This window comes from Macaca nemestrina, chromosome 14 (genome assembly GCF_043159975.1).
Source record: "Macaca nemestrina isolate mMacNem1 chromosome 14, mMacNem.hap1, whole genome shotgun sequence".
In the NCBI taxonomy this organism is placed as follows: domain Eukaryota; kingdom Metazoa; phylum Chordata; class Mammalia; order Primates; family Cercopithecidae; genus Macaca; species Macaca nemestrina.
The window spans coordinates 22,033,318-22,049,351 of record NC_092138.1 but is presented as its reverse complement, the minus strand read 5'-3'; the positions used below and the strand labels follow the sequence as shown (position 1 = coordinate 22,049,351).

Below are 16,034 nucleotides of genomic sequence, written 5' to 3'. Positions count from 1 at the left end.
TCACACCACTGCATTCCAGCCTGGATGACAGAGTGAGACTCTCCCTCCAAAACAACAACAACAACAACAATAACAACAACAACAAAATAAAAAAAAAAAAAGCTATAGAGTTCAAAATAGCCTCTGTTTACCAGTATGGAAAAAATGTTGGCAATTCTGAATCTGATTATACCATACACATTCAAATACATATTTTCTAAATTTTTTTTTGAGGGGAGAGAGAGCTTTTGGGATCATTAATAGAAGGCATAAAGAATGAAACATGCCAGTTACATTAGTTTTAAAATAAAAAGGTGATTAGAGATTTTTTTCATTTAAGCTTATTTTAATTAACTAGGTAGGAATATTTAAATGGAGATTGCAGGATTCAGGGTAAATGTTTCTATTTCTGCTGAATGAGATGGATGAATTGAAACAGTAGTTCTTCACCTTGACTGCATATTAGAATCACCTAGTCGGTTTTCAAAGAGAAAAGTACCGATGGCCTGGCCTTAACTCAGACCCTTAAGTCAGAATCAGAATCTCTGGGGCAGGTATGCGGGGGTCAGGGGGTCGGTCCTTTGGCATGAGTACTTTTTAAAGTCCCCATATAATTCTAATGCATGGACAGCGTTGAGCATCACTGAACCTAAAGTGAACATATACTGTTCTAGGCGGTAATTCTAGCAACGTTTTCACCTGTAAAAATATGTACTATTTTCTGTTTGTTTCCATCTATGTGGCAATGCTTCAGGTTCCTGAGATGATGCTACAGAAAGGAGTGCAGACCCCATTTTCAGACATGTGTTCTTTCTCTCAGCCTCTCTTGGGCTCTCTGTTTCATTTGTGTGTGTGTGTATGCATGTGTGTGTGTGTATGGGAAATGTGTGTCTTAAAAACAGGTGGGATAGCTTAAATATTAAACAATAATTTCTGTAAGTTTCTCCAGAAATTACTTACAGATGGGTTTTGAAGAAATTTTCATAAGAATAGCTGACTATAAATAGCAGTAATAAATGCTCTTATCTGAGGACTGGAGTACATGGGTTATTTTATATTAAGGATATAATTACTCATTTTGGACAAAAATGGATTGAAGAAAATAACAGTGTAATGTCATTGCCAGGTCATTCTTAAATAACTGTTATAAACGTACTGTAGGTTGAATGTTGAACCCAGTCCTTATCTGTAGTGTGCTAATATGAAAATTTATTTGAGTACTCTTGGGAGAAATGTTCTAATTCAGTAGAAGACATATATTTCAAACTCACAGTTGACACCATGGGGTTGGCAGAATCAAGTCAGGACATTATCTTCATATCAACAGGGACTGTGTTTTGTTCACTCTATCTGCAGTGTCTTTGGATCATTGCTTGGCACATAGTACACACTCAGTTAATGGATGAATGTCTGATAGCCTGTAAAAGCATTGGTAGGGTACAGAAAATGAAATTCAACCTTTGACAGAAATATAGATTTCTATCATTTACATGTACATTAAAAAAATTAAAGTACAGACTGGAGGAGAACCAAGTTAAAAAGAGTTCCCAAGGATTATTTATTCTGCTAAAGTATTCTAATTTTAAACTACTTTATTAGAAGTACATTGCCATGGGAGGTCATGGTGTTATGGAGTCCATCCCGGCTCCCCCTTACCTGGAGTTGAGATGTGTTATGTTCTGGGCTCCAAGTTTTCTGGGGAGACATTACAGATGGCTTGTCTAGGGGAAGTAACCTGCAAAAGCTTGCTACATGAGAAAAAATGGAGAAACTTTGAGGTTTGGCCAGAAACAAGGAAGACCCAGGAGGGATCTGTTGGCTGTCTGCCATGTAGAAGAGGGATGATGCTGTTGGGTTGTTGCCTTGAGTAGTCAGTGGACCTAGGCTAATTATTGGGAAAAACTTTCTAACAAATGGGCTGCCCCAGAAAATGCAGCACCCTAGCCAATTGGAAGGAAGGATTTCTGCATCCAGTGGGGAAGGGCAGACTAAAATCTTATGAAGGTGTTTTCCAGCTCTGAGATTCTGTGATTTGCTTTGAGGCAAATCTCATGTCCCTTGTGAATAGATGGACAGACCATCAGATTTTCACATGAACCTGGGAAAATCTGGTGCTTATTCAATTTGCTGTGTCTTAAGTTTCCTTGGTGAAAGTGTTGTATCTGTTTCTTACCTGCTCAGGATTCGTAATCAAGATGTTTTTGATTACTTGCTAGTAAGGTAAACTATGAGGACTTAAATTCTTCTGTACTCTATTCAGGTGGCTTTAGAGTAAAATAATGAGGCTTCATATTAGTGAGGGCAAGGAGGTGAGACAGGTTGGGGATACTATGTTAGCATACCTATGCAATTGAATGTGACTCTACAAAACTCTTTGAGTAAGTTTTAAATAAAATCAAGGTGTTGTACCTGGAAAAAGCATAGATTTTTGGAGTCAGGCTGACCTGGTTTCAAACCCTGGCCTGGACACTTCTTCACTTGGGCATATTACTTAACTTCTTTTAGGTTTAGAGTCTGTTTCCTTGTGCATAAAATTAGAGTAATTCTCCCTCCTTTGGAGGGTTGTTGGGAAGGTTAGACATAATATAGGGAAAGCATTCAGGAAGTGGGAATGTTTATTGGTAGTCATGTTAATTACACAGTGGCTTTGAATAAATAGTTCTATTTTTCTAGGTAAGTTGCTTCATTTTGGACTTCAGTTTATTTTGAGGATTAAACAAGATCAAGATTATGTGAAAAAAAGTGCTTAGCAGAGTACCTATATTGCTATAGCTATATTGGTATAACTATTTGGAAGCTGATAACCAAATACCTGAGGATTCCTGAAAATTACGAAGAATAAAAAGGCACCAAATTCCAATGGTCATTTCCTTTTCCTATGGGCGTCTCCTGAGGTAACACTTCTACCTTGTGTTAGGTTCCTATTGCTGCTGTAACAAATTACTACACTCTCAATGTCTTGAAACAATGCAAATTTATTATCTTGCAATTCTGGAGGCTAGAAGTCCTAACCAAAAATTGAGATACTGGCAGAGCTGTGCTCCTTCAGGAGATTCTAGAGGAGACTTCGTTTCCTTGCTTTTTCCAGCTTCCAGAGGTTGTCTGCATTCCTTGGCTTGTTGGCCCCTTCCACCATCTTCAGAGCCAGCAGCATAGCATTTCCAAATCTTTCTCCAGTCTCTGCTTCCATCTCCTTCTTTCTGACTTCTGCTTTGGTTATCACATCTCTTTCTCTAATTGCTGCCTCCTCTTTTCTTTATAAGGACCCTTGTGATGTTATTAAACCCCATCTCAAGATCCTAACTTAATCACACCTGCAAAGTCTCTTTTGCCATAAAGGTAACATATTCATAGGTTTTGGAGGTTAGGATGTAGACATTTGATGGGGAGCACTAATCAGCCGACCACATACCTGCATTTCATAGAGATTAGACATCTGAAATTATAGAGATTATACATCTTTCCTTGAGCACCCTGATTTAAAAATAACTATACTGTAGTGATTTTGCTCTGAATTCATGCCCTCCAATGCCGTTCTCTGAAAAGCTCAAAGCTGAGTCTCAACCTGAAGGAATTTAGGAAGGAATCAAGGATTCTCTGAATGACTGACTTAAACCTAAAGTCTAAGAAAAATAGCTTTTGTGTCATTGTGTGGCATTCTACTGCCTGTTGCAATAGCATTTACAAATCTTGGGTGTCAGGATGCTGTGCTTGTTTTGGAGTTAGGCTGGCATGGTTTCAAATCCTGGCTTGGACACTTTGAGGTGAAGGTATGCCTTAAAAATACTTTATTGCCGACATGGAAACACTAATGTAAGTTCTCTGGGGTCAGCGGTATAACCAGGTATGAAGGCCAGGATTCTTGCCCCCATCCCCCGCCCCCAGAGAAAAGGAATGAGCTCTCTCTTACTCTTGGAGATACTTGGCAATCTCTTTTTGCATCTGCTCAAAGTAGATGGAAATATTCCTAGAAAATATCCCCTCTCTATACAACTCTTAGAAATACAGCTTGCTGGACAGCGGTTGAGATCTCTGGGTAGCTGTAGTTTTAAGTTCATCCTTAGAAGCTTTGTATTTCAAACATCTTTTAGGGTAGTGAGGAGCATCTGCTCTGGAATTAGGCTGCCCACCATCAATCTTAGCTTCATCCTTTAACTGTGTGGCCCTGGGCAGGTTCTTACACTCTGTGAGCCTCTGCTGTCTCGTGTGTAGACCAGGGATGATGATAGCCTGCTGATACTGTTGTGAGTCCGCAGTGAAGTAATAGCTGGCTTGTACTTCATAAATATTAGCGGTTCATCAGATTGCTGCATTCCCTTGACTTCTGACTTACTATTTTAAAATTAATTCAATAGCCTTGTTATAAGTATGATTTTTGTTTAGTGATTTGAAGAAGTCATTAAGTGTGATGGGATGAGGGAGGGGACTGAGAAATATAAAGACAGACTTTGATGATTTTATAGTTATTGGTGATATATTCTTAATTTCAGATATATTTTTTATTCACCATTTATTTACTAAGCCTAGAGCATATGCTACATTATATGTCAATGATTTACCCAAAAAGGGCTATAAAAGAATGAGCAAGAAACTTTCCCTAAAGTTTAGAGACATGCCCACTGTTATTTTGAGTTCCTCAATGCCAGGGGCTATTCATTCATTTTATTCTACTCATTTATTGAGTGTGCCTGGTGCTGTTAATAGGAGCTGAGACTAATCCAGCAGTGAATAAAACAAAAATTTCTGCCCTTATGGGGCTAACATTCTAGTGGGGAAAGACAACAATAAATGGGTCACATAAAGATAAATATATATGTTATATGGGGATAAGTGTTATGGAGAAAAATAAATCAGGGTATGGGGTATGCTAGAGGGGCAACAGTAACTTTAAACTGGATGGTCACAGAAAGCCTCCCTAAGAAGGTGGTCTTTGAGAAGTGAGGAAGTGAGTTCTAGAGATTTCTGGAGGAGCATTTCAGCCGGAAGGAAGGAGGTGCAAGGGCCCCAAGATTGGGAATGCTCTTGGTGACGAAGGAAAGCAATCGTGGCCTCATTCTCATGGATTCTCCTTTGAATATTACGGAGTTTAGAACACAGAAGGCAAGTAGTTCCAATTATTTTAACATTCTCACATTTAGCCAAGTGCTAAGGAAGCATCACACTTAAATTTTAATGAAAACAGTATCTCATGCACTGCCTCTGTAACTTTCTGTCTAAATCAGAAATGAGTTTAACAAGTAGAAGTTTCAGACTTTTCAGTTTTGAGTATTGGAAAGAGGTTGGTCAACAAGAACAATGGTCTTGATGACTTGGTTCTTCCCCATCTCACCTGAACAGGTAGGAACAGGTAGGTGTGAGCTGGAGGACACATTCCAGCTCCACATCGTGGATTCTTTCATTTCCCAATCTCTAAGTCACTCTGTGGATTGCAAAGAGATAACCAGAATTCAGAAAAGGGGAATTTATAACTTTTTTGAAATCACTGGTTATTGAGGTATAATTTACATATCCCAGATGTATATATTCCTGTATATAGTTGTATATATTCCTGTATATAGATGTATATTCCTGTATATAGTTGGCTGAGTGTTGACAAATGTGCATACCCAGTGGTGTGCTGGTAAATAGTTAACTGGCTCTTCTTGGAGAAAAGAAGGCCCTAATTTGTAACCTTCCGCCAGTTTTTTGTAATGTAAATACTTCTATCCTTGTTGATGTTAAGTCATCAACCTGCTGTCACTGAATAGGGTGCTGGGAAAAGATGTGTTTGGATGTTGGAAGCCTATGAGGAGGAGCTGTTTCCAGCACACACCTTTGCACTTATTACCAATGGGATCACCATCATAATCAAAATGCAAAACATTCTCAGCGTGGGGCTCCAGGCATCTCCCGTCCTGTTCCCACTCCACACCCAGGCTATCACTGATCTGTTTTCATTCACTATACAGTAGGTTTATCTGTCTTAGAATTTTATGTTAATGGAACCATATAGTATGCACTTTTTTGTGTTAACATATTTTGAAATGTATTCATGATTGACTGTTCCTCTTGTTTTCCATTACTGGGTATAATTCTATTATATGCCATGATTTTTTTTATCCTATTATATTCTATTTTATACTTTATAAAAATAAGTTATGGTACATATATTTTTTCATTCACTTATTGATGGACATTTGCATTGTTTCCAGTTTGGGGCTACTATTAAGACAATTCTATGAACATTTGTGTATGAGTTTTGTCTAGAAATAATGTTTTAATTTCTTTTGGGTAAATACCTAGAGACAAAATGTCTAGATCATGAAGAGAGTGTGTGTTTCATAAATGGCCAAATGGTTTTGCAAAGATGTTGAACAATTTTATGCTCCTATTAGCAATATATGAGAATTCTCATGCCCGACAATCTCATTAAAACTTGGCATTGCCTGTCTTGTTAATGTTAGCTGTTGTAGTGTGTGTGCAGTGCTATTATGATTTTAATTTGCATTCGAGCATTCTTTCATGTGTGTATTGGCCATTTGTAAACCTTCTTTTATTTCTCTCTTTTTTTTTTTTTTTTTTTTTTTTTTTGAGACAAAGTCTTGCTGTGTCACCCAGGCTGGAGTGCAGTGGTGCGATCTCGGCTTACTGCAAGCTCCGCCTCCCGGGTTCATGCCATTCTCCTGCCTCGGCCTCCCCAGCAGCTGGGACTACAGGTGCCCGCCACCACACCCGGCTAATTTTTTTGTATTTTTAGTAGAGATGGGGTTTCATGGTGTTAGTCAGGATGGTCTCGATCTCCTGACCTCGTGATCCGCCCACCTTGGCCTCCCAAAGTGCTGGGATTACAGGCGTGAGCCACCACACCTGGCCATTTGTATATCTTCTTTCATGAAATGTCCATTCCAGCTTTTGCCCCTGTGGTTAATTTGTGTGTAGAATGAAGGTAAACTACTTTTCAAAAAGGAGGTACAGAATTTGGAGGAATCTATAAATTGAGGAAGGCAGGAGGGAAAACCAAGCAGAGAAGCAGCCCGAGAGAAGTGACTGGTTCTTCAAGGGGGCCACAGTGCTGGTGACCCCAGTGCTTCATAACTAGGTGACCAACTGTCCCTATTTCAGCACTAAAAAATCCTGTGTCCTAGGAAATTCCTTAGTCTTGGGTAAACTCTCTGTGGGGGTCAGTTGGTCACCTTTCAGAACTATGTACAAGGAAGCTGCAAACTCTGTGTCATTAGACTGGTGAGGGGTTTCGCTGCATGCTCAGGTGAAGCCGCCAGTGGTGAATGATTTCTAAAAGGCCACACAGCTCCTCAGGGGCAAAGCCAGTGTAACGCATGGGTCTCAGCTCTCTGTTCAAAAGTCATCAGCTTGCTTGTGATACGAAAATGTAGGAACATTGGGAAGGTGCCCTCCTGCTGCTAGAAAAAAAAGTAAACCCAAAACTTCAATGGTTATTTTTTCAAAATAACAGGCTCTGTGAACGCATTTATTTGGCTCAAGTTTTAATTTTCTCATCAAATGCAGTTGTCCCTGAAAGAACTGAAACACTGAGTCTACCGGTCATTTATTAGTATAAAATACTTTACAACGCCTTTCCTAAGAACACATTTTGGTTCTAGAAAGGATAGAGATAGGAGAATTCTCGGTGCAAGGGTGACGGGCTACCACTCAGGAAGAAAAAGCACAAAATCTTGACAGAATCAAGAACAAGAGATGAAATTGTGTTGTGTATAGAGTTGTGTTAGTGTGTGACTGTATAGAAGAGGAGCTTTAGAGGGCTAAGAGTGAAGAAATTATTCTCTCTTTCCTTTATGTAGCTAGCGTTAAGGAAAAGGTTGGGCTTTGCACTATTTGCTATTGATTTTATACTTCATATACTCCTGTTGTTTCTGATTTATTTATAAGATATCCCCATGTTAGTTATATATTGCTTCTTGTTTTAGTCCTTGCTGCTATTGAATAACGTAACCACGATCAGCTTTTGTTTTACATTACCCTGGAGAAGCTAGATGGAATGCCTGCTTATAGATAATATCACTGCTCTTTTTTCATACACTGCCTTTCTATTGAATAACTTCCAACGTGTTGTGACATTTTGCTTCTTAATATTTATTAAATGCCCAATAGTAGGCTTGGTGCTGTTGAAAGAATACAAAAGATAATTCTCGTCAATAAGGAACATGCATATTAATAGATGAGAGACATAAACATGCTTTTATATATATATATTCCTAGAAGGTGATAGATTATTTTGTTTAGATGGGGCAGAATAATTGAACTAAGGCACTTCACTCTTTAACTGTTGTCTTGCAAGCAAAATGAAACAAAATAAAGGGTAGAGATGTCTCAACCCACAACCTTCAGAACATCGGAAGAGTTGGTACTGCAGTTAAGGTAGAACTAAACCATTTTTGCTGAAATCAGCCTTGATGTGATAATTCTTTGATACTCATACTAGAGATTTTGAGCTGCATGTAGCTCTACTGTATGTGGTTTTAGTAATTTAAGTATTCTGATATTTATTTATTTATGTATTTATTTTATTTATTTATTTTTGAGACAGAGTCTTGCTCTGTCGCCAGGCTGGAGTGCAGTGACATGATCTCGGCTCACTGCAACCTCTGCCTCCCTGGTTCAAGCAATTCTCCTGCCTCAGCCTCCCGAGTAGCTGGGACTACAGGCGTGTGCCACCATGCCCAGCTAATTTTTGTATTTTTAGTAGAGATGGAGTTTCACCATGTTGGCCAGGATGGTCTTGATCTCTTCACCTCATAATCCCCCCACCTCAGCCTCCCAAAGTGCTGGGATTACAGGCGTGAGCCACCGCACTCGGCTGGATTCTGATTTTTGGGCCATTCATTCAGCAGTCTTTAGTGAGATTCTATCCTATGTTGAGCCATGCACTAGGAGCTGGAAATAAAATGGTTGAGCAAACAGATGTGCTCCTGTCTCAATAGAACATATGGGTTGATGGGCACACAGGCATTAAACCAGTAATTGTACTAATTAAGGTATAACTAGAGGTGCATATTCTTTTGATTCTATTAATATGAGATGGTATAATTAATGACGCTGACCTCGCCTGGGGAGTTTTGGAAGACTTCCTACTTGAGATGAGACTCAAAGTATGAGGAAGAGGAGTTCAGTCGGAGAGGGTGGAAGTAGGGGAGGTGCTACAGGTGGAGGGAGCAATGAGCGTGACACAGTCAAGGAATGGAAGGAAGTCCAGCATAGCCAGTGTATTAGTCCATTTTCATGGTGCCAATAAAGACATACCCAAGACTCGGCAATTTACCAAGGAAAGAGGTTTAATGGACTTACAGTTCCATGTGGCTGGGGAGGCCCCACAATCATAGAGGAAGGTGAAAGGCATGTCTCACATGGCAGCAGACAAGAGAAGAGAATGAGGGCCAAGCGAAAGGGGTTTCCCCTTATAAAACCATCAGCTCTTTTTTTTTTTCCTGTCAGAGTCTCGCTCTGTTGCCCAGGCTGGAGTGCAGTGGCACGATCTTGGCTCACTGCAACCTCTACCTCCCAGGTTCAAGTGATTCTTCTGCCTCAGCCTCCTGAGTAGCTGGAATTACAGGCATGTGCTACCATGCCCAACTAATTTTTGTATTTTTAGCAGAAACAGGGTTTCACCATGTTGGGCAGGCTGGTCTCGAACTTCTGACCTCGAGTGATCCACCTATTTTGGTCTCCCAAAGTGCTGGGATTATAGGTATGAGCCACCATGCCAGCTGATCTCTTGAGACTTATTAACTACCATGAGAACAGTATGGGGGAACCCACCCCATGATTCAATTATCTCCCACTGGGTCCCTCCCACAACATGCGGAATTTATGGGAGCTACAATTCAAGATGAGATTTGGGTGGGGACGCAGCCAAACAATATCAGCCAGAGTACAGAGAGAACGCTGGTAAGTGTGATTTGAGGTGAGGCCAGAGAGAGGCTGGGCCAGACCACGCAGGCCCCTAGGTCAGAGGAGGAGAATGGTCTATTCAGTGAGTTAGATGAAGCGTATGGAATAGTTCCTGGCACAGTGTGAATAAAAGTTTAATACAATATTATTATTCTGATTTACTTTTTAAAACTATATTATGAAATATTATTAATTGTTGACTGATACTATTTATTTTAAGGGCAAAGGGAATCCACTAAAGGACTTTAGGCAGGGGTAGGATATAGAACACAGCCGGATTTGTATTTTGAAAGCTTCATTCCAGCTACTGTGTAGAAAACATATGAGAGGGGGTTGTTCTGTGAGGATCTATCTTCCTTATGGAGATTCTGTTTCTTTCCATGAGAACTACTGTATTTACCAAAGAGAGCTCTTGACAGAAGTTACAGGCGATGAAAACTCTAAGCTTCTTGGGATTTTAAGGTTTTCTTGTAAAGGATTATGCAACCACTCCTGAATTCTACCCTTAGTCCTCTGGAATCTTAAAATGGGCCTGTAAATCCCTCCTTAAAACACTTCTAGAGGCTGGGGCTGGCATCTGTGCCCTCTTCCTCATTGTTCACTGCTGTTTCAGAGTCCAGGATCATTGAGATGAGAAGCTTCCCCGCCTGCATTCCCCACTTGTTTTCAGAGTCCAGGATTTCATCTGTGTAGGTCAGAGCAGTTTCCACTTGAATAAAAAATGTGAGACTTAGACTTTCTTTCAAATCTTAATGATGAGACATTTAATTACTGTGTAAAGCCCTAGTGAAGACATGATTTCTAAATAGCACAGAAATCGAGTGGGATGATGGTTGAGAACGTGATGAAAAGAAGGGAATGAGAAATGAAGCTTTTATCTGGAAAAATTAACCTGGGCCAAGACTTTTTTTGGGTTTTTTTTTTTTTTTTTAAATTAGGAAAGTTGAACTTTTGACTTGTCCCAATTGGAAAACTTCCTGATGATAGTCATTATTTTAGGGCAGAGCCATGGATGTCCTGGAGAAACAGCTACTATAGTATTTGCCCAAAGCATGTGAGCGTCAAAGAATGGAATCTGGGCGCTGCAGTGGTCTTGGAAATTAACTAGCCCAAAGTCCAATTTTATAGAACAGGAAACAGAGACTTAGTGTATGTTGTTTAGCTCTGGTGAGTGTCAGCTGGAATTAGAACCGAGCTCTTCTGTCTTCAATGCGTGGTTCAGTTTTCATTCTGTGATCTACATTTTATAATTTGCTGAGAAAATATGGTTGGTTGAGGTTTTGCTCGTTTGCTTTTTCAAAGTGGACAGGGGCTCATTTTCAAAGCCATCCTAAACAGAGCTACCTGAGGAAAGGTGTATGTAAATGGGAGGACTGGAATGTTGAAGAAATGGGTAAGATAAAGTAGAACCAACTGTCTTTATACAGGAAACTTAGCTGATTGGTAGGGTGTATGATTTTTGTCTCGTTTTAGAAATTGCGATTTTACTTTTAGTTTTGCAATAAATGAATAAGAGCTCTATATTTATACTCTCTACAGAAGTCAGAAACAAACCGAGTCATGTTATCTTTGTGAATGATCAATTGCTTAAGACATATTTCAAATTAGCTATATAAATAATCTAACAAGGTCCTTCATTGTACATTTCTCAGAGCAAACAAAATGCAATGTGTTTTTATAACTAGATAGCTATTTGATTTTTTCCCCCTCTTTCCCACATTTGGGTATAGATTGATATAGAATTACTTAAAATGCTGCATATAAATTAAACATTAAAAGGAGATTGGAGAGGCTAAGCTGCCCCATTATAATCTTTAGTTCCGCAGTCACTGCCTCAAGGACACTCCATTTCATATCACATGTCCTTCTTTAGAAAAGTGATCACCAAGGTTCAGGTAACATTTAAGCACAGCCAGCAGCTGCATAATTTATGAACCTTTTTCGTTTTGTGTTCCTTTTTAAATGAAAAACAGGAAAACAGAAGATGTTTTTCATGCATTAATGTCTTTCTTTTGTTCTTTCCTTCCCACCCTTCCTTTGCAGATAGGGGCCCTGAAGGACTACTACCACTTCTACCATAGCAGGACGATTAAAAGGTCAGTTATCTCAAGCAGAGGGAACCACAGTTTCATTTCAATGGAACCAAAGGTAAGAAGAACCAGTTGGGTGGGGACCAAGAAGCAAAGCTTCTGCATTTTTCATTGGTGATAACACACTAGGAGCTGATGACCAGCATGAAGACTCAGATTTCTAGAACTGTCATATTATCCTTTGGTCTAGTGTCTTTGCTTCCTCTTTAGACAAAAATAGGCAGTGGCTTGATTTTTATTGAAATCCCAGTTGTAGAGCAGCCCAGGGGTATCCATAGCTACGGGTTCTCACAGAGAAGTGAGAGGGCCCAGGGACTGGGGAAGACAGTTTGATTGAGAACAGCTGAACTGTAACAATACCATGCTGTCTGCCTATTTGCATACAGATCTGAGGTTGTATGAGCTCCACAAAAGGAGGGTTTTCTTCCAGAATCCTTAGGTCAGGGGTACAGATCACTGTGAATCCTCGTGATTTTACTTGGCATTGATAGACCCACACCATTGGCAGCTTCAGGACTAGACTGTGTCTGGAACAGGTGGGATACTGAGCCCAGAAAGGGGAGAAGCTGACTCCTGCTCTTGGGGCCTCATCAGGTATCTTTCTTGCGCCAAGTCCTTTTGGGTTTTACAGACAACATAGCCCTGGGAGAGCCTAGAAGCAAGCATGCTATGCATAGGTTCTCCCGTTTTAGAGAAGTGGGGCAGCATTGAAATGGGAGATGGGAAGCTGAGGGTTGTTAGGGACAAACTAATAGCCGACAACTAAGACTCTGAGGTCGAGTTAAGTATCTGCCCTTATTCATTAAGTTGGAGGAAGGAATGGAGTTTTGACTGAGAACTAATTGGCCTCTCTGACGTGTCAAGTAAAGGGGAAGAGGGCGCAGCTGTACCAACTTGCCCTAGTTCCTCAGTGGGCTCCTGATTGTGTATTCCTGATTGTAGGGTGGTGTTGCTTTTTTCCCCTCCTTATGATTTGGGTTTGCCCTAAGAACTCATTTTCAAATAAACTGGTAGATAAGTCCCTACCAGTGTGCATAGCAATCTCATCTAGATATCCTCGAAAATTATATTCCTTATAAAGCAAAAAGGCCCCTGGAATTAATATGCAAATGAGGTTTGCAATATTGCGTCTTGCCCTCAGTTATGTGCTGTAGTTAGCCTTGTTTAATTTTTTTCTGGAATATTATGACACAGTGTTCGTGATTGTGAAATTGTAACTTGGCTAGAAAAAGCACATCTCTTCTGTGTCCCTATTTTCTGTGGGTTATAGGAACATCCCCTAATACATTTTCATGGTCTGTGGATTACATGTTTTTTCCTTTGTCACTATTCAGAATTGAAGTTTTCTGGAGAGGCAATCAGTTTGGGACATTCATGAATTAGCTGCATTTTCAAAGCAAAGTCTTATTTTTCAACTCTTAAACTTTTTTGAAGTTTTTCTTGAACTTTGATAATTAAAATGATGCTAATTTCAGACCTCATGTACAAAATCAATGTGAATTTGATAAACTAAGTACTCGTGGTTTGGGAAGTAAGAACAGAATGTTATGAGGCATTATTTTCATGATAAAGGATTTACTGAACGTGAAACTATTTCGATCCTTCTTGTTATCTTGGTGCATCTTGGTGTTTATTTCTTCTTATCTCAGTGCATCACATGGCTTATGCGTGATCTGACAGAGACCTTGTATGGTAGGACATGTGGTACCTGGAATGCACTCCTATTTCAGGAGAGCGGGGCCATTGCAGGCCAGCCCAAGAGTACATGCTGCACTCCCCTGCCTCCTCAACAAAAATAATCCCTTAGAGTAGAGCCACAACTTACTCTCCATTCCAATGCCGTCTGCTCATCATTCCGGCTAACATTTACACAAGACAGCCACGGTTCCTACCAGCTCTGCAGAGGGAGAGCCACAAATTGGGGATTGCCCACTCTTTTGGATCTTTCTTGTAGTTCATTTATTCATTGGCCCTTTTGCGAGCCCCTAGCAGATGTCAGGCCCTGTGTTAGGCTCTGGGGTTTGGAGATACACTAATGCCCGAAGGGAACTTGATGCTTTCAGGGAAGACCACCCAGAGCATTGCAATGCTTCTCAGTGTTGGGGGTGGGGGGAGCAAAGGACATTGGGAGTTCCTGCTGTTTTTTTTTTGAGACGGAGTCTCACTCTTACTGCCTAGGCTGGAGTGCAATGGCGCAATCTCAGCTCACTGCAACCTCCAACTCCCAGGTTCAAGTGATTCTCTTGCCTCAGCCTCCTGAGTAGCTGGGATTACAGGTACCCACCACTACCCCTGGCTAAGTTTTGTATTTTTAGTAGAGATGGGGTTTCACCATGTTGGCCAGGTTGATCTTGAACTCCTGACCTCCAGCGATCTGCCCACCTCAGCCTCCCAAAGTGCTGGGATTACAGCCGTGAGCCACCGTGCCTGGCCTTGTGTTTTTTGTTTGTTTGCTTTAATTTTTTTTTTTTTTTTTTGAGACAGAGTCTTGCTCTGTCGCCCAGGCTGGGGTGCAGTGGCCGGATCTCAGCTCACTGCAAGCTCCGCCTCCCGGGTTTAGACCATTCTCCTGCCTCAGCCTCCCGAGTAGCTGGGACTACAGGCGCCCGCCACCTTGCCTGGCTAGTTTTTTTTTTGTATTTTTTAGTAGAGACGGGGTTTCACCGTGTTAGCCAGGATGGTCTCGATCTCCTGACCTCGTGATCCGCCCGTCTTGGCCTCCCAAAGTGCTGGGATTACAGGCTTGAGCCACCGCGCCCGGACTGTTTGCTTTAATTTTAAGAAACTTTTTGTTTACAGAGAATGTGCAAACATGAAAATGTTACAAAGAATTTCTATATACTCTTCCTAGATGCCCCAAATGTTAATGCTTTACATTTTACTACAATTAGTTGATCATTCTATCTACACACACATATACACACATATTTTTTATTTTTATTTTATTTTATTTTTGAGATGGAGTCTCGCTCTGTCACCTAGGCTGGAGTGCAGTGGCACAATCTTGGCTCACTGCAACCTCCATCTCCTGGGTTCAAGCAATTCTCTTATCTCAGCCTCCTGAGTAGCTGAGACTACAGGTGTGTGCCACCATGCCTGGCAATTTTTTGCATTTTTAGTAGAGACGGGGTTTCACTGTGTTAGCCAGTACGGTCTTGATCTCTTGTCCTCGTGATCCACCTACCTCGGCCTCCCAAAGTGCTGGGATTACAGGAGTTAGCCACTGTACCCGGCTGATATACACACATATATGTATGTAATGTATGCATATATATAAATTTTCTGAACATTTGGGATCAAGTTACAGATATGATGCACCTTCAATTCTAAATACTTCACTGTGTAGTTATTTAAAATAGGGACATTCTGTTTTATAACCGTAAGTATAACAATAAATATCTGGCTATTAATATTAATTTAATATTATCTACAGACTTTATCCAAATTTTTTGATTGCCTCTGGGGCCAGGATCACATTTAGTTGTCATGTTTCCCAGGTCCTCTTTGCTCTGTCATATTTCTTCAGCTTTCTTTTTTTTTTTCTTTCATAAGCTAGAAATCATTTAAAGAGTACAAGCCGGTTATTTTGTAGAATATTTCTGAAGTTGTGTTTGTCTGTTTCCTCATGATTAGATTGAGGTTTGGCAAAAACATTTTTGGCAAGAATATCAGAGAAGCGATGTGTTCTTCTCAGTGCATCAGATTGAGAGGCATGGGATACTGCTTTGTTTCATTACTGGTGGTGTTAACTTTGAACACATGGTAAATATCGTATCTGCCAGTTTCTCTACTTTAACATTACTACCGGCATACCTCAGAGACAGTGCAGTTTGGTTCTAGACCTCCTCAATAAAGCAAATATTGTAATAAAGCAAGTCACACAAATTGTTTTCCAAAGCATATAAAAGTTATACTATCCTATAGTCTATTAAGTGTGTAATAGCATTATGTCTGAAAAATGTGTATACCTTTATTAAAAAATATTTTATTGCTGAAATATCCTAATGATCTTGTGAGTCTTCAGTGAGCCATGATCCTTCTGCTGGTGGAGGGTTTTGC

The 16,034-nt window shown here is 40.3% G+C and overlaps 1 protein-coding gene across 4 annotated transcripts in view; it reads left to right on the top strand.

The window, feature by feature from the left end:
- LOC105498700 (proprotein convertase subtilisin/kexin type 5) overlaps positions 1 to 16,034 on the top strand; it is a 469,848-nt gene that overhangs the window by 29,273 nt on the left and 424,541 nt on the right. For all 4 annotated transcript variants that reach the window (XM_071077655.1, XM_011770951.2, XM_011770953.2 and 1 more), the window contains exon 2: positions 11,929 to 12,033. In XM_071077655.1, coding sequence (XP_070933756.1) covers positions 11,929 to 12,033 — 105 coding nt within the window. The remainder of the gene's footprint in view (positions 1 to 11,928; positions 12,034 to 16,034) is intronic.